Source organism: Lycium barbarum, chromosome 12, assembly GCF_019175385.1.
Source record: "Lycium barbarum isolate Lr01 chromosome 12, ASM1917538v2, whole genome shotgun sequence".
Lineage (NCBI taxonomy): Eukaryota > Viridiplantae > Streptophyta > Magnoliopsida > Solanales > Solanaceae > Lycium > Lycium barbarum.
This window is the reverse complement of record NC_083348.1, coordinates 88,689,130-88,712,875: the sequence shown is the minus strand read 5'-3', so window position 1 is coordinate 88,712,875 and position 23,746 is coordinate 88,689,130. Positions and strand designations below refer to the sequence as shown.

At 32.5% G+C, this 23,746-nt stretch overlaps 3 protein-coding genes across 8 annotated transcripts; 1 reads left to right on the top strand and 2 right to left on the bottom strand.

The window, feature by feature from the left end:
• The first annotated feature begins 646 nt into the window (after positions 1-646).
• On the top strand, positions 647-4,171 carry LOC132623455 (uncharacterized). The gene is made up of 4 exons (XM_060338212.1): positions 647-796; positions 913-1,030; positions 3,687-3,778; positions 3,897-4,171. The coding sequence occupies exons 1-4, from the start codon at positions 781-783 to the stop codon at positions 3,959-3,961; spliced, it is 291 nt and encodes a 96-aa protein (XP_060194195.1). The 5' UTR covers positions 647-780; the 3' UTR covers positions 3,962-4,171.
• A 1,151-nt stretch (positions 4,172-5,322) lies between these two features.
• LOC132622593 (chaperone protein dnaJ 50) lies at positions 5,323-10,575 on the bottom strand. Its single transcript, XM_060337218.1, has 10 exons — positions 10,357-10,575; positions 10,209-10,271; positions 10,066-10,132; positions 9,480-9,539; positions 9,221-9,271; positions 8,997-9,077; positions 7,103-7,215; positions 6,838-6,955; positions 6,531-6,657; positions 5,323-5,842 (listed from the first exon to the last, which is right to left on the bottom strand). The coding sequence occupies exons 1-10, from the start codon at positions 10,476-10,478 to the stop codon at positions 5,739-5,741; spliced, it is 906 nt and encodes a 301-aa protein (XP_060193201.1). The 5' UTR covers positions 10,479-10,575; the 3' UTR covers positions 5,323-5,738.
• A 1,920-nt stretch (positions 10,576-12,495) lies between these two features.
• Positions 12,496-22,704, bottom strand: LOC132623627 (gibberellin 2-beta-dioxygenase 8). 6 transcript variants are annotated; one of them, XM_060338406.1, is made up of 5 exons: positions 22,549-22,655; positions 22,141-22,242; positions 19,690-20,153; positions 13,813-14,134; positions 12,496-12,925 (listed from the first exon to the last, which is right to left on the bottom strand). In XM_060338406.1, exons 2-5 carry the CDS (start codon positions 22,177-22,179, stop codon positions 12,686-12,688), a joined length of 1,065 nt encoding a protein of 354 aa, XP_060194389.1. In that variant the 5' UTR covers positions 22,180-22,242; positions 22,549-22,655; the 3' UTR covers positions 12,496-12,685. The 6 variants fall into 6 exon arrangements, with proteins under 6 accessions (XP_060194389.1, XP_060194390.1, XP_060194388.1 ...); XM_060338407.1 differs by having other exon boundaries at positions 22,141-22,217; positions 22,549-22,627; XM_060338405.1 differs by lacking the exon at positions 22,549-22,655 and adding an exon at positions 22,388-22,538.
• Positions 22,705-23,746: the final 1,042 nt, after the last annotated feature.

Below are 23,746 nucleotides of genomic sequence, written 5' to 3'. Positions count from 1 at the left end.
GAAATAGGAAATTATAATTGTTTTTTTGCATTTCGTGTATTAAAAAACAAAATAGGAAATTATAATTTTTTTTTGGCATTTCGTGTATTAAAAAATAAAATAGGATAAAAAAAAATTAATTTCGTTCATATAAAAATGAAGTTGGAAAATATATATATATATATATATATATATATATATATATATTATTTCGTTGGTATATATATTTTCCAAGTTCGTTTTTATATGAATGAAATTAATTTTTTTTATCCTATTTCGTTTTTTAATACACGAAATGAAAAAAAAAATTATAATTTCGTATTTTGTTTTTTAATACACGAAATGCAAAAAAAAAATTATAATTTCCTATTTCATTTTTTTATTCATGAAATGCAAAAAGAAACCCAAAAAAAAAAAACATATTTCGTTCATATTTTTTTAGACCAAAAGGTGTAAGGAGGGTATTTATGAGCCTTTTTCAATAGATTAAGGGTATTTTTGGACCTTTTTCGATAAAAAAAAACAAAAAAACATATTATGTTAGTTTAAAGGGTATATTTGAGCCAAAAACAAACCTTAAGGGTAATTTTAGACCTAAAAGGTGGATGGAAGGGTATTTTTAGACCAAAAGATGGAAGAAAGGTATTTATGAGCCTTTTTCAATAGTTTAAGGGTATTTTTGGACCTTTTCCGTGAGCTCGACCGCACCGTTTTTACACATAAATAAAATAATCAACTGTCGAGTCTCGACAATTATTCGTCTTCTTCCCCAATTACGAATTGGAAATTTTCGATCAAGCTATGGTTTGCGACAAGTGTGAGTCGAAATTCCTCTCTTTCTTGTGAAATTATTCATTCATTACTTGGTTCTTTTATGCTACAATTTGGGAACCAGTTGATTTAGAGCTAGGGTTTGGTAAATTGAAATTGCAGGTGAGAAGAAGTTGTCGAAGGTGATAGTGCCAGATAAATGGAAAGCAGGTGCCAGCAACACTACTGAAGGCGGTGGCCGTAAAATTAACGAGAACAAACTCCTCTCCAAGAAGAAAAGGTTTCCTGCACCTCTTTTTCGCTAATTTCTTATGCCTGAATACTAAATTCTAGCTTCCTTCATTAATTCCCTTAGACTGACCCCTGAATTAAACGAAGGATTTTTATTTTTTGGCTAATAACTTATTTCCAAATATAGAAAGAGGTCATTCTTTTTGGGCACAAACTAATAAGGTAATAGGTTCACTTAAATTGAAACAGAGCAGTTTTTATTCACAATTGACCGATCGTTAGATAATGAATGAGGTAATATGGTTTCTCTGTTCTAGGAGTTTTTGATTGAAGGGTGATGTTAGTCCATCGAGACTTGTTTTACTTCTCTAGTAGGATTTTTGATGTTGAATAACTAAGAGAGTTAGGGTTTTTTCTAATGCTCGTCAGAGGAACTATTGGTGGTCAATGAAGTGGGTGCAAACCATCAAGCAGAAACAAAAAACACTAAGTGTAAGGACCCAACTATTATAAAAGATAGAAATAAAAATTACTGACTTGACTACTTTAATCTTAGCTAAGTTATTGTTTGTAGATGAAATATAGTTAATTTGGTGTAGATTTTTTTTCTTTCTTATTGGGTGCTTGTTTTTCAAACCAATAAAGGAAAAGATTGAATAGATGGTGAGGGAGAGAACACAATCCAAAAGTAAGTGGGAAATTCAAGTCTTTTTCTCTTTTTCCAATATTAAGTTAAAAGCACACACACCCTAACACAGACAGAGACACATCAGATTCTTGAGATGATTCTTTCTAATCTTCGTATTTCTGACTTGAATTACACATGTACTGGATAATATCATAGAATCTTGGATGCCTTGTGGAAATAGGGGAAAGGGGAGAGCGAGTCTAATTAAACTGGGCTATTAACTCAGAAGCAAACATTGTGTTGAAAGTTTATCTTGTAAATCCTTTTTAAGCTCTCCATGACTTTGAATTTGAAAAATTCGGATGCTGAACAGTCATGATAGTGGTCAGTACTGAGTACTGACATGACTTTCAAAATTCTTGCATGCCAGGGCTAAGTTGTGGTTCTAGTCCATGAGATAGTTTGGTATCAATACCCCTTCCCACCCAAGATTGGTGAAAGATGACCCCCACCAGTTGAGACTGGCATTAATTCTGCGAGACACGGGCTGAGGAATAGTTGCACATTGAACATAAATTAAAAAAAGTATTTCTGGATCATGTCATCAAAATGTAACTCATACCACAAAAAGAAGAAAAGAGTAAATCAACAGCTTAACATGTGACCATGATTTATCAAAATAGTTCTAACTATGAGTAGTTGTGATTCACGTTACTTTTCAAGTAGTTCCCACATATCTTACTTTTATTTTAAAAGAACCAACAAATCCTGTGTGAATTCATTGAAATTTAGACGAGTTGATTTTGGTAGTTGGTATCGTATCTTGCCATTCTTTTTGAGATAGGCTCTTTTCATCTTGTAATGAAGATATGTTTAGCCAAAGTAAATGCACAAATTTCTTATTTAGCCATTTCAATTCGTTTCTCAAAAAGGAGGTTCTAAAGCATGTTGCATTACCCAAGAAGTTAAATTGAACATGTTTTTGACTTCGAAACAACTTTTCTCTATTATAGTACCAGTTAAAAAAAAAAAAAAAAAAATTCTCTCTATTCGCATCAACAACTTTCTTGTCAATGACGGTGAAAAGTTATATAGGATTCAGGGGAGAGATGCCCTTTTCTATTTGCTTGTGTTTTTTCAGTAAATTTGTTTTTTCCGGATATTGTATGTCTGACGTGATGACTTACTAGTTACTACCTTTGCTTCTCTTCTGAAATCTTGAGACACTGAAGCTCTGTGTGGTTCATGGGCTCTGTTATTGGTACTTAGAATAAAAGAATGCATCAAGACCATGAGAAATAAATAGTTATTTATGTTTCATTTCTTTTTGTAGACCAATGGTTTATGTTGTTGATAAGAAAATCATAAACTTTGTAGTATTCTGTCTGTAGGTTTTGTTGGTTATATTTCAAATTCCATTTCCTGTACTTTTTTCTCCGATCTTCCTTAATAACATTATGTGAATAAGACTGTAGCTCATTCACATGTTGCATTTAGAATTTTACGATTTTCCGGACTTAAGTATAGGACAATGTTCATTTTCAAGCCAAGGGTCATGGGATCGAAACAGAACAACTGCACATATATTTATTTATTCTTATAAAAAGAGTATAGGACAATGTGATTTCCGGGGATTTTCTTTGTATGAGACATGGATGGAAACTACATTGGGATTGCTATACTTGGGGAAAACGTGCAAGGTTGTGCCCCACTTGTGGAGAAAGAATGCAATTTATCACTTAGCCAAGAATATTGGCTGCAATATGCTTCTTTTAGACTATAGAATCAATATAAGTTTTAGAAATCTCAAATAACAAACTAAAAATCATTGTATTGCAATGCTAAAATTAATAAGTGGATAGCTGAACGTGGTGTTCTAAGGGGCTTTTGTTTTTGTGGTGTTGCATGATTGCAACCATTTCACTCTTTAGTTATGAACATCCTATGGCGAGTGTTATGCCAAAATGAAATGATTTATATGATTTGTTGTGATATCAAATGCAGTTTGATTATGGTTAGTCCTGTGTATTTGTCATCGGTGCCGCACTTTCTTACTAGGGAACTGGTTGTATTGCAGGTGGACACCTTATGGAAATACAAAGTGCACTATTTGCAAGCAACAAGTGCATCAAGATGGCAAGTATTGTCATACCTGTGCTTATAGTAAAGGTAATGAAAAGTACTTTGGAATTGCATATATGATTTATATTTGTGGAACTTAGCTCCAAATAATTTATATTAAGGTAATGTTTCTTTATGTCTCACCTAAAGTGTTCTTCCTGTGCAGGAGTATGTGCAATGTGTGGAAAGCAAGTTCTTGACACCAAGTTGTACAAACAGAGCAATGTATGATGTGCTCACTGCTGACGATCTAACTTCTCTGTTACCTCAGCACTCTTATCTTAGAGAATTGTTGTTACTTTGTGAATCCAATCAGATGCAATGAGAAGCAGTTAATTCTGTACTCATGATTCTGTAAAATACTTAAAGAGCTGCACCGTATGAGGAGCTGTAAATTGGTGATCTTTTGTAACATTAATTTCAGTGTTTCTTTACAATTGATTTTATGTTCTGTGGTCTCTCTTTCATCCGCTGTCTTTGGTATGGACTAAAAGGTCTAATCATCATCAATATGTATCCTGAAAAGCTTGAGGGTATTGCTCGTAGTTCTGCAATTTATTGTGTGAGAAGTTGTGGCTTCTGATAAACCCGTAGTATGAAACTTTTTGCAGCGGTAAATAGCAAAGTGGTGAAATAATGAATCTAAGGAAAACAAATACTGACCAATTCAGGACACATAAGTTTCTGTAAACTGAGTGACTATGCCCGTAACTTGTTGCTCGTCACAAACAGTTTGATATGGTTTATTGACTACTACTAATGGACGCAGGACGATCGAGAATTCTAGTACTTCTCAACTTCCTTGTCATTTCACCTAGAGATTCTTCCAGCTATAAGTTACCATCTGATGATGAAAATAATGACAGCCATTTATCGTTAAGTTCACTTTCAACAAATAATATTGAAACCATATATGAAAAGCTCCGCCATCTCCGATATAACGACTTGTTCAGATTCAGGAAGTCAAAAGGTCTTTTTTTTTTTTTTTTAAAAAAAAAAATCTATATAAAATCAGCTTAAAGCATGTTTAGATAGTCATTATACATCATTTCATAATGTACTTAGTGCCTCGTTTGCTCAGTAGCCTTGGCTCCGCAACCTTACACGTCTCCGCACTTGTCATTGTGCCTAATTGCTCGCAGCGTTCACACCATATCTGCTATTACGTGCACTTTTTAGTCGATCAACTAGATTCAACTTTCTCATTCTCAGTCAGGATATCAAATAATTAAGTCAACAATGTATGAAGCAATTGTGGAAAAGTTCTGTATGTGTACTGACACATGTCTCAAAATGATATTTGTCCTTCATAAAGAACAGAAAGATAAAGGAGCAACATGTAGTCTTTGAAGAATCGAGCATGAAAGAGTTTCTCATTCTTTATCAAAAAGAAGTTTCTCATCTAAACTAACTTGAAATTACTTTCATTTGCATTTCTGGCTGATGGAAACTGTTAAAAGACCGAAACAGCATTCAAAGATGCATTTTGCCTTACGAATTTCGACCCATGTGGTTGAAATGACACCCTAACTTATCCACGAAGGGAAGCACTCTAAATTTTTACCTTATACATGTTCCTGAAGTCAGTATGATGAAGCCAATAATGATAGACCTGTCATTATCATATTAAAGACTATGGTACATACAAATACAACATAGCCAAGTATGAAGTTCATTGTCTGCTGGAATGGAATTTCTGTGCTTCAGAACATATAAATGGTTCGCCACATATTCTAACCTAGCGTTACATCAGCAAAATCACCATGGGTGGTACTCATCAGAAGAAGCTTGTCCCTGAAAATTACTCCAAATGCAGTATGCTTACGTCCTGTCTCAATATGTATTTTGTATAGTTATTTATTTTGAGTACTAGTATAGCTGTGACACTGACCGTAAAAATACAAGTTCTATGACGATACTATCAAATCCAATAGCTCTTGGTGTCAAAAGAATACTCCCCGTCAAAACTGGTCTCATCCTACACATAGCTTTGAGTAAGAAAAAACTTCTATCTTCGGCGCTTCGATTCCTTGCGCATCTCTGCCACATAGCTTTCAAAGTTGGACTTCTCCCAAAGCCGTCTTTGAATGAGATCTTCCTTGGTTAATTCGTCTGAAAACAAAGCATGATTAGAAGAAATTATAAACAGCAAGAAAAGGAAAATAAACTTTTATCAAAACACTCATCGGTAGCATGCCAAGCAGCAATGATCGAGGAAACATTTGTAAAAAGCATCACCAATCGCATATACAGCCTCAATCACTTTTATCTACCTTTTTTCAGTTTAACTCAACTAAATTGACAGATACTCTTCAATTGGAGATAAAAAGGCATTACTGAAATTTCAAAAGTACAAAGCAAATTAATGCAGTATCCAGTGAACATCTGAGGTTGCTTGCATTTTAGATTATTAGTTGTTTCATTTGCTTATTTTTCTTTTTGGAATATGCCAACGCAGTATAACAGATTTTTATGTAACATCCACCAGCTAACCTTGAATGCTAGATTATCTGCTCTTTGTTCAATTTCTGGAATACAATAAGATGCAAGAATTGCATTGGTCATTGTAAGGAATTTCCCCTAAATAAGCAAGTCAATGGAGGGAGTGTGGTAGGATCTACCTCACCATCATTTGGGCCAAATTTGTTTTACTATAACCATATTTTCGCTTATTGCTTAGTCAATTAAACTACATATGGACCTATTTATGCTTCTATTTCATCCAATGCAACTGAATTACCCAACACTACCACAGTGTTTGTAAACACAGAAGATGTTGGAAGATTAGTTTAAATCTTACCCATAGATATCCATGAATCAAGAGGAACCCGAAGAGACCTTCGTGTCAAATAGGACGCATCTTCCCATGAGTATGGAGCACGTTTGACATTGTACCTCCAGAACCAACATGCATACCACAGCAACAGCTGCAGAAGATGGAAGAAGAATGTCAGCAACTCTTAATATCTGATCTCCAAGCATGAAGTATCTTATTTTAAACCCTCTAGCAGAACAAGCTATAAGCACTGAGAAATTTGGATATCAACTGACAACGCAAAATATCTTTTCATTTCATTGTAATGCATAAAACACCAAAACGCTGCTACCTTTCCCACAGTGTAAGGAAGAAGTATAAAACGGATTCCAATTAGTTCCCAAACAGAAGGCTTTTCAGTTCCCTTTATGTCCAAGTTGAGTTCCTTGCTAAGTTCTTCTTCCAAATTCCTGTCACAAATAGCAAATTCAGCTGATAAACCCAGATTTGGCAAATAAACAAATTTGAACAAACAGCCCATATGAAAAAGCAAGTATATTTCGTCAAGCTAAAGCCAGAAGATTCAAATTGGTAGCATAACGAAGGGATACTCATACTTGTCCATCGGTTTGTTGCCCTTCTTCCTATTAGCCACTCCTCCAGTGCGTTGAAGCTCCAAAGCACGTAGCTTGTTTTTATAAGCTGGTGTTTTCTTGACCATGTCAATAGCCTAATAAAAGAGGAATCACAATTTAAAACACATGGCAAAGAAAGAGAAGAAGCAAGGAAAGAACTACATCCATTCCCAACTATAGTTCACTCTCTTCTAAGTAAAAGAGGCTACATTTTTATTTAAGCCAGATATTGCTGTCTCCCAGATTTCAAAATAAGGAGAATTTTATCTTGTTTTATTTTATTACCATGATGTAACCTTTCAATATATTGCACTTCCTTTGGATTCCACCTGCTACTTTGCAATGTTTCCCACCCACTAAACAAAAATTGCTCACCTAAGATCATTCTGAATTTTCATTACAAGTCAAACTAGGTAATGAAGAATAGTGAAGAAAAGAATATGTAAAAAACCTTTTGTCTTGTGTGGCCGTGCTGTAGAACATGTTATGAGGATTTTCAGCTTTATGTTTTAATGTGAATCTGGAGTGCATCTCGGTGTTCGATTATTTAAATAGTAAAATTCCAAAAGATATGGTCTCCTGCTTGAATTAGAATCTATGAGAATGAGACCTCACGTTGGTCTTATTTCTATAGGTATGTAGTGCAATTTTTTTGGAAGCTACTGAATCTTCTGCTGCTCATTTAGAAGAGGGGAGAGTTTGTATGAAATAGGTAGCTGCCTCACGCTGAAGCTTTTGTTGCTTCTAAGGTGTTTTCTGCAGACTTATACCAAAGCGTATATAACATGAGTTCAGAGAATCTCAACATTCTTCTTAAATTTTCAGAACTGTCACAGTTAAGGTCATTCAAAGCCCGTTTGGATTAGCTTATAAGTTGCTTAAAACAGCTTATAAGTTGTTTTCAGCTTTTTTGAGTGTTTGGCTGGCCAACTTATAAGCCATTTTGTGCTTAAAATAAGCCCAAAAAAATAATTGGGCCCGTTTGGCTTAGCTTATCTAGAGCCTGTTTGGATGGGCTTATGTCTATAAGCTGAAAACAGCTTACAGCTTATAAGCTAAAAAAAATAAGTTGGGGTAGTCTAACTTATTTTTTTTGGCAACAAATGAGCCCAATTATTTTTTTGAGCTTATTTTAAGCACAAAATGACTTTAAGCTGGCCAGCCAAACACTCAAAAAAGCTGAAAACAGCTTATAAGCAACTTATAAGCCAATCCAAACGGGCTCCTAAAGCAGCTTATAAGCTGTTTTCAACTTATAAGCTGCTTTTTTCAAGCCCATCCAAACAGGCTCTAACTCCACCTATTTAAGATTCACAAAACATAGCTGGTTCCAACATCAGAGCCCTGATAAAGGTGGAGAGTTGCAATAGGTTGATAGCTAGAGTAATAGTAGCAAAATTATGATTGATTTCCTCTAAATATGGATAGAGGCATGATTAATTGGATTGTTCATCATTTAAAAATGCATATATTCCTCAAACTTTTCAAGAAAAAATACCTATCTTCAAACATATAATTCCACCTTGCAAGCTAGGTAATCATAAAATGATGCATCTTCATATCAGCTAGGTTTACACAGTCACCTATACATGAGGATCATCTCACTTATCTCACCAATCATCATAAGACTATTATTTTCATTTATTGTCCAAGGACCACATTGCTCTTAGATTGTCAAAGTATAAAATGTCATCACGGGGATTTTTCAAATCATAAAGCTAAAATACATGAAAGAAATCAAGCAAAAGAAAAGCCGTGAACAGCATTCTTCAATTTCCAGGCTATAATACAAAGATCTCGTCATTAACCATTGATTGCAGATGCAGGTTGCAAGTTGAAGAGAAATATTAGTGATGAATGTTTAGCGTTACTTTACCTGATTATATCTTGTCCGCTGATTCAGATACTGAAATGATGAGAGTATCAAAAGAAGACCAACGAGGACAGCACGAGTATCCTACAATTAAAACACAAACAGCTAAGTGAGCATAAATCAACTTTGCATGTATAATGAAATCTCAAGCTCAAAGTTTCACCCATGTGAAGTGTTATGGACAAAAGAATACAAATATCTGACAGGAAATAGGAAAAGGCTCTTACAGTTTTGTGACCATAGTAAGCATGGTAATACCGCGCTGTATTGTAGAAAAACTGAAAATTCAAAAGCATGAATAAAACACATTAGTATGTGACCTGATTATCATCTGTCAATTGAGAAGTCTAATAGCATTGCCCAAGAAAGTCCAATACTCATAAGCTGGACTCCGACATACTAAAAAGAATAAAAATTGAAGCACTAGGACTCCTCGCCATAATCTTTATGCAAACAATATGTAACCAAAGAGTACTGGAAACTAACCTCCTCTGGATGAGCAAGTGCATAATCATACTGCTCCCTTGTGGCTTCGTCTTTCAAAATCTAGGCGAAAAATCAACCCTTTAATATTTATCACAAAGACATACTACTCACTCCATCCCAAACTATTAGACAACAACAATATACCCAGTATATTCCCACAAGGTGGGGTCTGGGGAGGGTAGAGTGTACGCAGACCTTACCCCTACCTTGGGAGGTAGGAAGGCTGTTTCCGATAGACCCTCGGCTCCCAAACAATTAGACAATGTCCACTAACATCTTTCACAACCTTTTCTTTTCTATAAAACTAACCTTTTCGATAAAGACCATAATATCTTGTTCAACTACTACTACTACTAATAGGTAGTTAAATAGTTAACATCTTAACCCATTTTCAGTCAAACAACACATATAATACGCGATAAAGAAAGTATTTGTATTAGATTAGTTGCATCTCGCTTATTGAAAACACAATGTGCTTTTCAATGGTTTTTTATTTGATTAATGCATATAACTGAAATCCCAATTTGATCTGCCAAGCAAGAAATAAGAAAACCTCAAGATAAATAGTAAACAGAATATTAATTACCTCATAAGCATTTGCAACTTTAACAAAAAGCTTCTTTGATTCTGGATCAGGGTTTTTATCTGGATGACTAAACAACCACAATTATCAATAACCAATAAATTAATATCAACTAGTAACATACAAGGAAGAAATTAAAAAATTACTGTTTCAAAGAGAGCTTGTAATAAGCTTTCTTGATTTCAGATGAATTCGCATTTTCAGTCACCCTACCAAAAAAACACCAAAATTAATTAATTAATTAAATAAATAAGTGAAAAAAAAGAACAAAGAAATGAAGTACTAATTAATTACCCAAGGAGATCGTAACAGTTATCTTCATCACAGTAAATGGAGAAAGAAGGTTGAACCACAAAGGAGAGCACGATAGTTACTGTGAGGGCGAACCACTGGATCCCTCTTCTTCTTTGCTCCATTTTCCGGTCTCCTTCTCCGACCAAAACTCAAGATTGCGTCCTATTATTATATGAATGAAGGCTGCTTCGTTGTGTTTTAGTAAATGACTTTTCTGTCCTTACAGAGTCAAATCTCCTCAACAAGTTTTTTAATGCCTTCACTAATAAGTAGGCGGTTGCTCGTGAAAATCAAATATATTTTACTTTATTTAAAATTTTAAAGTTGAAATTGTGTTGAATTATAGCTTTTGTAAAGAATATTTAGTTATTTAAATTTACTGAAAGTAAAAAAGTGAATATAGGATTTTATGTGCTTTTCAAATTTCAAATATAACTTCAAGTTATATTTTGAGTTTTTTGATCAAATGCTTATTTTTAAATAAAGTAAAATAAATCCGCATGGCCAAAAGGTTAAATGTCCATCATTTTATTTATTTGATGATAAAGTTATTCTTTATTCTAGATTAATTTAAATTTAAAAGTAAGAACCTTAAAATAATATTTAATTATATTAGTGGACTAGTAGTGCAATAGAACCTTAAAATAATATTTAATTATATTAGTGGACTAGTAGTGCAATTATTTAATAAGGTAATATGAATAATCAAATATCTATCTCAAATTATTGAATCACATATTTTGTCAAAATGGTTGAATTGAACGCAGGTCGCGGGCTTCTGATATGGTTCGATTCTGACTTAGCTAATTGGGCTCCGCACAGCCTGCTAGAAGTTGGGATGTAACAAATAGCCGGTTTTAGGACCCTTACTTAAAGAATGGCTAATCTTTATAAAGTTTTTAAAATTTAGCCGGACAAAAAGAATTAAAAAATAAGTTTTCACAAGTTATACTTGAGTTATAACTTTAATACAAATTGTTCACAAGTTCTGCGAGATAGACAAAACTTGTATTGCTACAAGTTCTGCCATACCAGCAAGACTTGATATATACTATTTTCATTCTACCTATCTTATTAAATTATCACAAGTCTTGATAGAGTGACAAAACTTGTCTGTGTTGTTCAATTGTTCACAAGTTGATGGATTGGCAATACTTATTAGTTCTACCATCATTCTACACATGTTCTTAAATTGTTTATAAGTATTGATGAATTGGCAAATTTATTATGTATTGTCCAATATTTCGAGTTTATTACATTTCTCAATATTATTCTCTTGATTCCAAACCTTCCTCCATCAATTTGGTAAATTACCTGTCATATTAATTATAAAGTCGATGAAAGAACTCGTGCTAAGTCCAGCTTCTTAAAAGAATTAAGTGGTGGAGGCAAATCGGGGATATCTGAAGAAGAAAATTACAATAACTTCATTAACGACATCAGTTGTTTTTCTTCTTTTTATCCCAGTTTCTACCTTGTCCTTGTCTAGATGGTTAAGATTTTACGAGTCAATATGGAGGAGGGAGAAAAAGGAGAAAAGAAGCGTGAAGATGGAAAGTTTGCCACTAAATTTGTATTTAACTTTTGAAAATTGGGATAAATAATTAAATACTTGGCTAGCAGGATTCTACACATATAGCATCAAAAATATTATTTCCATTAATGAAGTATCAAAATTAGAGATACTCGTAAAGTATTATTAGCTCAAACTCAGTTGCTTACGTGGTACTATTGGGATCGAAATAACAGGGCGTCATGCGGAAGCTTACAAATGCAAAACCTTGAACGGTGATAAATCAAACGATAAAGAAAAACATACTAAAAGAGGCATAATATTCTAATACGCTCTGATCAATTGATCTACATATGAAAACTAATATAAAATCATAAAATTTATTGACAGGAAAATCTCCCCCTAATCAAAACTCTCTAAATGACTACATTGTGGATGCTATTGTGTTCTAGTTGTGGGAAGGATGTCTTCATTTTATAGATGTACAAAACTTTTCCTCCAAGATAAGGATTAGCCAAATATGGATGAGAATTATATTTTCCTTTCAGGAAAAGTAAAAGCAATTATGGTAATACTTTGACTTTCCTTCAAGGGAAAAGTAAAACTCAAATTTGGTAAGAAAATCATGGCAAAACCCCTAACAGGTACAACGTATAATTTATATAGGCAGTATATATAAGATATACACTTGTTCTAAATTAAAACTCAGAAAGAGAAAGATTGACTTACACATTTTTCCTATACACTATTTAAAAGGTCAAATGTGACCATAATATATATGCATTTTTAATTTAATTACTACAAAAAATGTTGAGATTAATGAGTTGACACAAGAAACCTAGGGAGACCTACTTTATAACCAAATTTCTTAACATCTTCTTGGACTTGTTGTCTGAATTCTCTAAAGGTAAATCTTCTATAAACAGAAGGCTCAAAACAACTCCGTATTTCTGTGTCATATGATGGGCATAAGAAAAATGCAGTTGAGAATCTCTCTTTTGCTTTGTTTGTAACAACCCTGTGCTCAACACTTTTATAAACACCATTGCTCCAAGCCTGCATCATCAAACATTACTTCATTAAGAGTGCATATTTTACGGAAGGATTTAAGTTATATACACTGAGGATATAATAATTTGTATATTACTACTGTAATTTAACTTTTTATAGGAGTATATAACAAGTTATTTACCATTTATTCTAAGCTGCCAATCGATATTTATTAAGAGGGTGTTTGGATAAATATATAAGCTGATCAAATTAGCTTAAATACTTTTTTGCTTATCTATGCGTATGGTAATATCAAAAGTAGCCAAAAGCCATAAATTGGTCACCTCTAACTTCTGATTTTACAACTTATAAGCACTTTTGATTTAACCAAAATTTTATAATTTTATAGCTAATATCTTTTGTAATCTTTGAAAGACTACCTAAAACATATCTTAATTGTCTCTCTACTCTAATTTCATTTTTCACCCTTTTACATATAATAATTGTTTGAGTTATATTTTTTGTAAATAAATTTAAGTACATTTCAGTCATTTTAACATAAAAAAAGTGTATCAGTTATCAATACCTTTTTACCAAATACCGAAACTGCTTATTATCCGTTTCATCACTTCTATCCCAATCAGCCTCAGTACCTTAAAGTTAGTACTTTTCGACATTTGATGCTTATCAGTGTACTTTTAATCAGCTAACTCAAACAAGCTCTAAATAGAGTTACATGCAATTAGTTTTTTTTCTTTTCTTAAAGTGATCTTATTATATAAATATCTTCTATACAATGTCAGTATATAGAACTTAAACTCTTTACATAATATTTGCACTTAGATTTTGCGCAGAGGGATTTGCAAAATCTCAGTATGTTATAGCTTCATAAGTGAAGAAGTCAAAATGAGATAATAATGTCAAAGCATCTAATTAAGTTCATTGTTAATTACCTGAAACAAATCTCCAATGTTGATGATAAGTGCTTCAGGATTGGGCTTAACAGAGATCCATTTCCCATCTCTTACTAACTGCAATCCTCCAATCTCATCTTGGTGCAATATAGTGAGGAAGTCACTATCAGTGTGTGGCATTAATCCAAACATTTCTGGTGAAATAGGGCATGCTGGATATCTATTCATCCTAAGGTAACAAGTGCTTGGCAAACATGTTTCTCTGAAATATTTCGACTTATATCCCATTTTCTCCGACAAAATCCTTGCTAATTTATGTGCTAATTCAGATAGTGTTGTTGCAAACTGTTCCATTGTGGAGCTGAGCTCATCCAAGAAAAAGAAAAAATTGTAAGAAAGATATATATATATATATATATATATAAAGAGAGAGAGAGACATTGATAGTGTAAGATTTTTCACATTAATATATCCATTATAGCAGCTAAGTTACTACTCCCTTCGGATAAAAAAAAGAGTCTACTTAGCCTTTTTTTCTTGGATAAAAAAAGAATCCACTTAACAAATCAAGAAAGAATTAACCTTATTTTTTTATATTTGCCATATTAAGTGTTATATGATCAAATCCCAATGCTTATTTAATTAGGGGTAGTTTAGTCAAATTACCTATTTTTGTCTAGGAGTTAGTATTTTCTTAAAGGGTGTGTAAATGGCTAAGTGGACTTTTTTTTTATCCGAAGAGAGTATTTTTAATCAGGTTATCAATTGATGCATATTGTATGGATTATAGTATCTTATAAATAAATTAATTGCACATACATAATTTGTTAAGCTGTCAGTACTAAACTGACAGTGAGAACATATCATGCGCAGCTTCATACAGGTTTTGCGACCCGGAAATATATGCACTTTGGATATGTCGCACTATATTTAGGATCTGTTGAGTTCACACTAGACTTATCTTTATACTCCTCGATTTGATGAATTAGATTTTTCTTACCTGAAGTGGGTTATACATAAATCTTTTTATCAGCTTGACATTTAGGAAGTGGAGATTTTCCACTATACAAGAAAACTATTAGGTAGAAAGATCAAAATGCAGAATGCTAAATAGCTAAAAGTGGTTATTAAGTAGTAGTAATATATATGGCTAGGGATTAACTAGCATGACCCAGGTCACAGAGGTAATTTTTGAATTGAAAATTGTTAAAAGTAATTAAACTCAGAAAACCCACATAACTCATATAAACAAAAATTTATCAATATTTTACCTAATTCTTTTTATTTATATAAAAAGGTTTAACCTCTGAGGACAAGCTAAGAAAGGAGAGGTTGAATTTTTCATGTTTGATCACTGAAAAATTATTATTATTCTATTAATATCTAAGCTTATTTTCTATATATGCTCAAACAATTTATTATACTTTGATCGTGGCGACTTTGAACAGCCTTTAATTTGAATGGGCCACTGGTCCTCCTTCTTTAACACAAACGTAACCTTAATGGTCTATCTGAATAAAAATACTAATGGATGAGAGAAGTTACAACAATCATATGCTCATATTGGATTCTGATCCTCAATGGTTAACGTCATCACCAGGTCCAACATTATTATAGGATAAACACACCAAGAATTCTCGAAGTCGCCAGCTCCCAAATTAAAGTTTCTAAAGGTAGGAACCGACTTAAGGAACTACTGTACTAGCTGAGGATCCAAAACTAAAATGCTGTCAATTCTAAACCTAATTTTGAACACTGTTGGCAGCCATCTACTTTAACCATTATTTTTTTAATTATTATTATTACTCCCTCCGTCATTTTTACTTGTTCACTTTGAACTTTTCGCTCTATTTAAGAAATAATAAAGGAAGTAAATAATTTACCAATGTATTCATATTAATTGGTGCTTATTTTTATTAAATTTGAAAAAAAATTAAGTGAGTAATTAATACTATAAGTAAAACAAAAAAATAAAATTTGATATGCTAAAAGTGAAAAGTAAAAATCAAAATTTATTTTTAAATAATGGATAAGTAAAAGTAAAAGGTGGGAATATTTTTTTTATTTTTTATGTACGTAATAAGAGAAGGTGAATAATTTTATCACGTTTCTCTTAGGTTCAGGCGCTGACGAAACCAGGGTTACTTTACATCAAAATTTATACTCCGCAATTAATACTCTGTACCGATGCCTCACTATTTCTTTTGATCCTTTCTATTTTAAAGTGATTACTCCCTCCGTTTTAATTTATGTAGTATCATTTGATTTGTGATATAATTTAAAAAAGAAAAAAACAATTTTGAAATTTGTGGCCAAGAATAAATTTTAAAAATTTATATAGCTTTAAATCATTTCATTAGAGTAAAAGAAATTTTTTAAAGTTAAATTGTTTTTAATTATAAAATGGTGACATTATTTTTTGACATACTAAAAATAAAAAAGTGATACAAGACATAGGAGTAATAGTTAAACAGTTTCATAAGCTTTCCTTAACCAAATAACTTTACTTTGTAAACTTAGCCTCTCTTTTAACTGTAGTAGTAATAATTCTTTTTTCTTAATTGAAGCACTTTAAATTCTAGCGATATTTTCCTCTAAAGATAAAGTCTCGTACTATTTAATTAAAAGAGAACACGAAGAAGCAATATGGATAAATTTCACAACAACAACAAAAAATCTAGATAAAAAGATGAAGAATCAATCCAAGTGTAAGTTTGTTGACAAACGAAAAAAAAATCTCCAAGTTTATCGCCTTTAGATCAAACACATTCCGTTTCAATTTATGTGAATCTATTTCTTTATTAGTTCGTGCAAAAAAGAATGACATGTTTCTTTATTTGAAAACAATTTACCTCTATGCAATGATTTATAGCCACACACAATATATGTGACTCATTTAACACCACAAGTTTAAAAGTCTTCTCTACTTTCTTAAACTCAATGCCCAGTCAAATGGGTTCACATAAATTGAAACGGATGGAGTATTATTGTGCAAGTAGTGAAGAATATTGTGGTGCAGCGGATGAGGTTGCTGTTCTCTTAATCAGAGGTTTCGAATTCGAGCTCTGAATATTAAAAAATTCATAACAGGGAGGATTTCCCCCCGAATGGGGCCTTACGCTGTATGAATTCAGATGTAATCAAGCTCCAATGCGGGTACCGAAGACGGGACCCAAAAAACAAAAAAAACCTCGTTCGAGATTTAAAACATCAATATTATTGGTCTGCACCCGACATCGTTGCCTGCAGCTTATGGAGGGCTTTAAGAAATTACGGAGTAATAGAAAGGGAAACACCTAGGAGGCTAGGACTGCTCTCTTTGTTTCAGAGTCCAGAACTAAAATGACCCTAAAGAAATTCTTTTGAATCAAAATACCCCAACAAAAAAAAAGGTGACATAAGTACTTTTAGCGCAGTAAAGACTTAACCATAACGGCGCGATTAAGTCCTTTAACGCAGTAAAATTCTTCGTTATAGAACCAGTAAAAAAAATCTATAACGCAGTAAAATACTGCATTATAGAAATAGTAAAAAAAATTAAAAAAAATTGGCCAACTTTATTTTTTGCAACACTTTAGTGTTTTTTTTCCATACTTTGATCAACGATTAGTCGTGTGTGAAGACTCCGAAATGTCAATATTTTATATAGAACCTGGCATTTTTTTCTACGTACAATAATGTAGGTTCAATACATCAAGGATGCGTAAACGTTCGGATCGTCATTTTAGGGGTTGAAAAGGTGCCCGAAGTAAATTTTGTTTGAAAACTTTAGATTTAAGTGTTCTATTTTTATAAGGTTATTTTAGTCAACTTTATATGTCGAGAAAATTAGTCGGCTTTATTTTGAAAAATTGAAACCACAAAAGTGAAATTGACATTCACATCTACATTGCCCCAGGATTTTTACGTTGAAATCTATTACGTATCATCATATTATAAGTAAAGAAAACTAAAAACTTCAAGCCAATTTGGGGGAAAATTGAAATTGAATAGGATAACAAGTGTTTTTTTTAAATCGGCTCGGCCAAACCGCCTTGCAGCCATTTATCCGCGTAGATCTCGAAACAAATACACAAGATCAAAAAAAAAATCGCGTAAAACGGACATCCTAGCACAAAGTTATGACCATCTAAAATTTGACCACTTTACAACTAGTTTTTCGCCCTATATTTTTTAGAATTAGATTTATATTCAAAATAAAGTTATGTCTTGATTAAAAAATAACACGCTTAAATCAAAACCTTAAAAAATAAAACACTTAAACCTAAAGTTTCCAAACAAAACTTACTTCGGGTACCTTTTCAACCCCTAAAACGACGATCCGAATGTTTATGTATCCTTGATGTATTGAGCCTACATTATAGTACGCAGAAAAAAATCAGGTTCTATATAAAATAATGACGTTTCGGAGTCTTGATACACGACTAATCGTTAGTCAAAGTATGGAAAAAACACTAAATGTTGCAAAGAAAAGATTTATTAAAATAAGATATTGCTATCTTTTTATGGAAAAAAAAACACTAAGTGTTCCTTAAGTGTGTTATTTTTTAATGCGTAACTTTATTTCGAATATGTTGCAAAAAAAAAACGCGTAAATCGGATGTCCGAGCCCAAAAAATCACATATATTCGAAATAAAGTTATGCTTTACAAAATAACACACTTAAATCTAAACCCTAAAAATAAAAAAAAAATTAAGCTAATGACAACAAGTCTTCAAAAAAAAAAAATTGACGTCTATGTATATAGAACACTTAAACCTAAAGTTTTCAAACAAAACTTATTTCGGGCACCTTTTCAACCCCTAAAATGACGATCTGAACGTTTACGTATCCTTGATGTATTGTACGCAGAAAAAATATCAGGTTCTATATAAAATATTGACGTTTCGGAGTCTTGACACACGACTAATCGTTGGTCAAAGTATTTAAAAAAAAAACACTAAAGTGTTGCAAAAAATAAAGTTGGCTAATTTTTTTTAACTGTTTCTATAACGCAGTATTTTACTGCGTTATAGATTTTATTTTTATTTTTTTACTGGTTCTATAACACAGTATTTTACTGCGTTAAATGACTTAACCGCGCTATTACGGTTAAGTCTTTTAGCGTAGTAAATTATTGCGCTAAAGGTACTTATGTCACCTTTTTTTTTATTTTTTATTGAGGTATTTTGATTCAATAGGTTTTTTTTTTAGGTCATTTTGGTTTCGGACTCTTTGTTTCATAAGCAAAAGAAAATGAAAAATGCACACATATGTGGGTTGAACTTATAAGACTACTTTCTTTATTTCAAAAATTAATTTCGTTAATCTTTATGTTCAAGTATTCGCAGAAGTTTCAACGGCCCTTTAAATTTAGGTGAGTAATTAATGTGTACCCCTAATCCATTTAAGTGTTTTAACTTTTTAAGGTTTTGACCATTTTAAATGACATTTTAGTAAAAATAAATTGTCCAATAATAATTTCACTTTAGAATTTCAAAAGTATACCCTTATATGAAAGAACTACTCTTTCGGTTCACTTTTATTTGTCCACTTTTAACTTTGCACACCTCTTAAAAAATAATAAAGAAAGTGCATAATTTACCAATCTACCCATATTAATTGGTGCATATTTTTATTGGATTTAGAAAATGATTTGAAGTGAGTAAAGGGAGTAATATGAACCAATTCCATAGAAATTATATATACGGACAATATAAAGCTCTTTTTAAAAAAAAACTATAAATACCTTATAAGTGACCTAATCCTAATTTTTTTTTTAGAACTTATTAGCCGTGCATCAAACTATACTCCAAACAATATTATAGATCACAATTGTACGGGGAACAGTTGTCTTTAGTTTGGTACATGTCCTACAATACAAATATAATGCAAAAGGGAAACAAGAAAGAGAGAAACAGTTTATTGGTTAGTACCTGAGGCTGCTAAAATCAGTTGAATTGGTGATATCAGTGAGAGGTACGTGGAAAGCTTCAGACCAAGAAAGTTGTTGAAGACATGTAGCAGAAGGAGTTCCCCACCGGTAACTTCCTGCTGAGAATTTGAGATTCTTGTCATTCATTTTCTCATGGAATGGCTTCTTGAATAGCTTAATTTGCTCCATTCGCATTTTTGCTAATATATCGTGTGATATTCCATGGTTCACTACTTGGAAAAAACCCCATTCTTGTGAAGCTTTGGCTATTTTCCTCTTGCATTCTTCTCTGTCTAATTCTATTCCGTTTAGTTGCTCAAGATCTATCAATGGCAACTCACATTCTTCTACAACGAAGAGGTTTTGGTATTTTATTTTTGATGACTTTCCCATTCTTATGTCGTCAAAAAGTTTCTTGTATGTCTCCTCAAAAGGAGGATCAGGCGATTCTCCCGTGCTTAATTTCTGGAGAAGAAAAAAAGAATGATGTTAATTAGGAGCAAAGATTGGGGACAAAAAGGAGTAGAGAAAGATGAACAACAAGATGGTTTGCATCTATCATCGACTAGATCTTAAGTCAAAAGACTTCGTTTTGGGGTTTTCAAAGTCCCGAATGGAATGAATCTTTTTTGCCAGCAAAGAACCTGTTCCGAATTAACAGCTTCTATAACCGGAAGTTCTAGCGAAAAGAACAAGATTTTGCTTCTCTTTGCTCTTTCTGTTCTCATTTTATTAATCTTCCCCTCGAATTTCCATTAATTAGATCTCAAGTAAAAAAGACTTCGTTTTTAGGTTTTCAAAGTCCCTAATGGAATGGATAGTTTTTGCCAACGAAATAAACATAGAGATTCTTTTGAATAACCCCGTCACCTGTACAGGAGGTGAAAAGCCTCAGTGAATGACTTTTATAATGAAAAAAATAGTACTTTCTATTATAGGAAGTTCTCGTGAAGAGAACAAGATTCTACTGCCCTATCCTCGTTCTTTTCCTACTTCGTTAATATTCTTCCCCTCTAATCTACTCTTGATTAGATCTCAAGTCAAAATACTTCATTTGGGTTTCCAGAGTCCCTAATGAAATGGATCCTTTATGCCAATGAAATGAACAGTTAAACACAAAGATACTGCTTTCCTTTTCTCTTTCTTTTCCCACCTTATTAATCTTTGCAACTTATGGTCACTAAGATAGAGGAGGAAAATAAAATTGAATACCATATTACTGAAGTTTCTGATTCAATATTTTCTAGGTGATGGTTTCAATGACCGTGGAGACAAAGAAGATGCCTGTCCTTCACGTCGGTAGGAGGACGATGAGGGAGCAGGAAATTAAACCTTGTGCAATAAGCAGCAACAAACAGGGACCCATTTAATTTGCATAAATCAAAATTAAATTAGGCATGTTTTTTAAATTGATCGTGATTAATTCAAGCATATGATATAATTGATTTACATTGTTTTTTTCAAAACAACTCATGTGTATAAAACATGCTTTATTGATGATCTTGAAGTACCTGTTTCAATTGCATCTGAATTCCCTATGTTTTAAAAGTTTTCCATGATGTTAACTCTGGGAAGAGAAAAGGAGTGGAAGGGAGTTAGGTAGGGGTTAATCTTTACCCCTGGATTACCTAAAAAAGTTAATGCATTAAATTGCGGCATGATTATCAATCCGAGAGCGATAGAGAGAAGAAAAGGCGGTAAAAACTTCTCTTATTCGGTCATCAACAAAAATTGGACGACTCTTGAGTAACCTAAGTGATTCGGCCCACATGATTCACAAACACAATAATCATTAATGTTGGGTGTGCAAATCAATTAGAAGTGAGAACCACACAATAGCCTACTACAATATATAGTCAATAATTGTACTGATGAATCTAATTAAATTTGCGTTGTTCAATGTACATATGTAAAGTCCCCTTGAAGTGTGGTAGAGATTTAGACAGATCCATTGTCTTAAGATAAGAGGTGCAGCAAAGTACACTTAATAGTCATTTTATTTTCATTTTCAATTAAAATTGATTTGTACTATCACTCTGCCATTGGTTGATCAGTATTCCAAACCACTTACTTATTTGAAGGGAGAAAACTTTGACTATGCAAGTTAAAAGAAAATTGTATAGTAGTACCAGCTTGGTCAAAGCAGTAGATTTTCATTGAACGAACTTTTTGTTAATTAAGGTTATGGTTGATGGTATATGACATATGTCATATGATCGTATCTTAGGTTAAAGCTCTCCTCCAGTCTTGCACTGAAATATGGCCAAGAAGCTACAACTTGACCAGCTTGATCAAATCTTTTTTTTTTTTCCTTTAGTTTGTTTTACAGAACGTTTAGTTTCATTCCTAATTAAAAGAGCCCAGGTTTTAAAGGGAAGCAAAATGAATTAAGCAGAAGTAGGTGCATCTCATGCTGAAATTTGCAATTGACGCAATTATTCATTTTTCTTACTTGGTTTGGCTGCTGTGAGAAGTTTGTAGACTTCCCCATGATATTTCCTCAAAAGGAGCAATATGCCTTGAGCTAACCTAATGGAGTAGTATATTTAATGTTCTGTGTAACAACAGAAAAAATCCAAACAAGCATATGATCAGTGATTTTAGAAAAAAGATAGCTTTGCTAACTACTTGCATGGCAATGCAGAAAAGAGAGCCTAAAGTAAAAGAAAGTAAAATGGCATGATAACCAAAAACGGTACCTCGGACATCAAGACCACAAATGATCTAAGAATCTTCTAATAAAGAATTTCATCATCAAAGTTGTCATCACAAAAATCTCTTAAAAAATTTCACCATCTAAGTTTGTAACAGGCAAAGCAAATATAGTTCACAAAACAAAAGTAAGAAGTTGGTCACGTACCAGATTAGGGAAGAGTAAGAAATCTAAGAAGAAATTGAGAAGTATAATGGAGGATATATTAGGGTCTTCTTCAAGGGTTGGTGGCTAAGTATAGCTGCTTGTTTTGCAGTCCAGAGAGATTGGAGAATTGGATACTTTTATAGTGAAAAGGAGGACTTAATTGGAAATATCAAAAGTAAAACTATTACATACAAGAAAAGAAAATAAAAATTGAATGGCAAATATATGCAAAAGGATTAAATGTAAGCATAGAACAAGAACACGCGGCTCACAATTCAATCAGAGAAATACTTTACCTTTTTAGGCAAATGTGCGTTCTTTCCATATCTTGCCATACAACTGTAGGTTGAAAGGGTTTTAATTGGGGATCATGGGTAGGAGGGGGCCAAAATCCTTTTATTTTTTATTTTTTTATTTTCAACTTTTTTCTTTGCACATCACTCATACATAACAAGACGTTACAATTATTAACATTCAAGCTACCAATAATTACATTTGGCATAATTGAACCAATAATATCAGAAAAACCAACCTTCATTTTCTCAAGATTTTACTTATAAACATCAATAGTATAAATAATTTTTACAGTTAATAATATATTATAACAAATAATTTGTCTTATTTTCAGGTTATTTGTCCAACATTTTTGTGAATGGTAACCTTTAGTTATCTTGGAAATGTGATGTGTGCTACAGGAGTGACAAAACTAGCCCAAACCCATTTGATTCGCCTAACCTGTCCAATCTTCAATGAGTTTGGGCTAGAGTGATTTTGAAGATGGGTTGATTGGAATTTAACTCATCACAAATCATTAGCCCAAACCGACCCATCAATTGTCATTCATTCATAAGTATAAAAGCTATAAGATATGATCAACTTCTTTTTTAATTATTATTTAATTTTTGCAATTTTTTTTTATTTTTTAAAATGTTTTTTGTTTTTTTTTTAATCTTTTACTAGTAACTTTTTTTTTTATCATGAGAGTCTGTGCTTTCCCTTTTTGTTTAACCTATTTTTCGACTCACCTCTATCCAACACATGTTTGTCACTCCTAGTTAGTACAAGACAACTATAAAAATATATAAATAAGGCAAAGAAAAGAGAGGAATTTGATAAAATCACTATTCATTACATTAATTAACATTTAATTTTCTTTTGATTTACTTCTCGAAATAATTTCAAATATAATTTATGTACT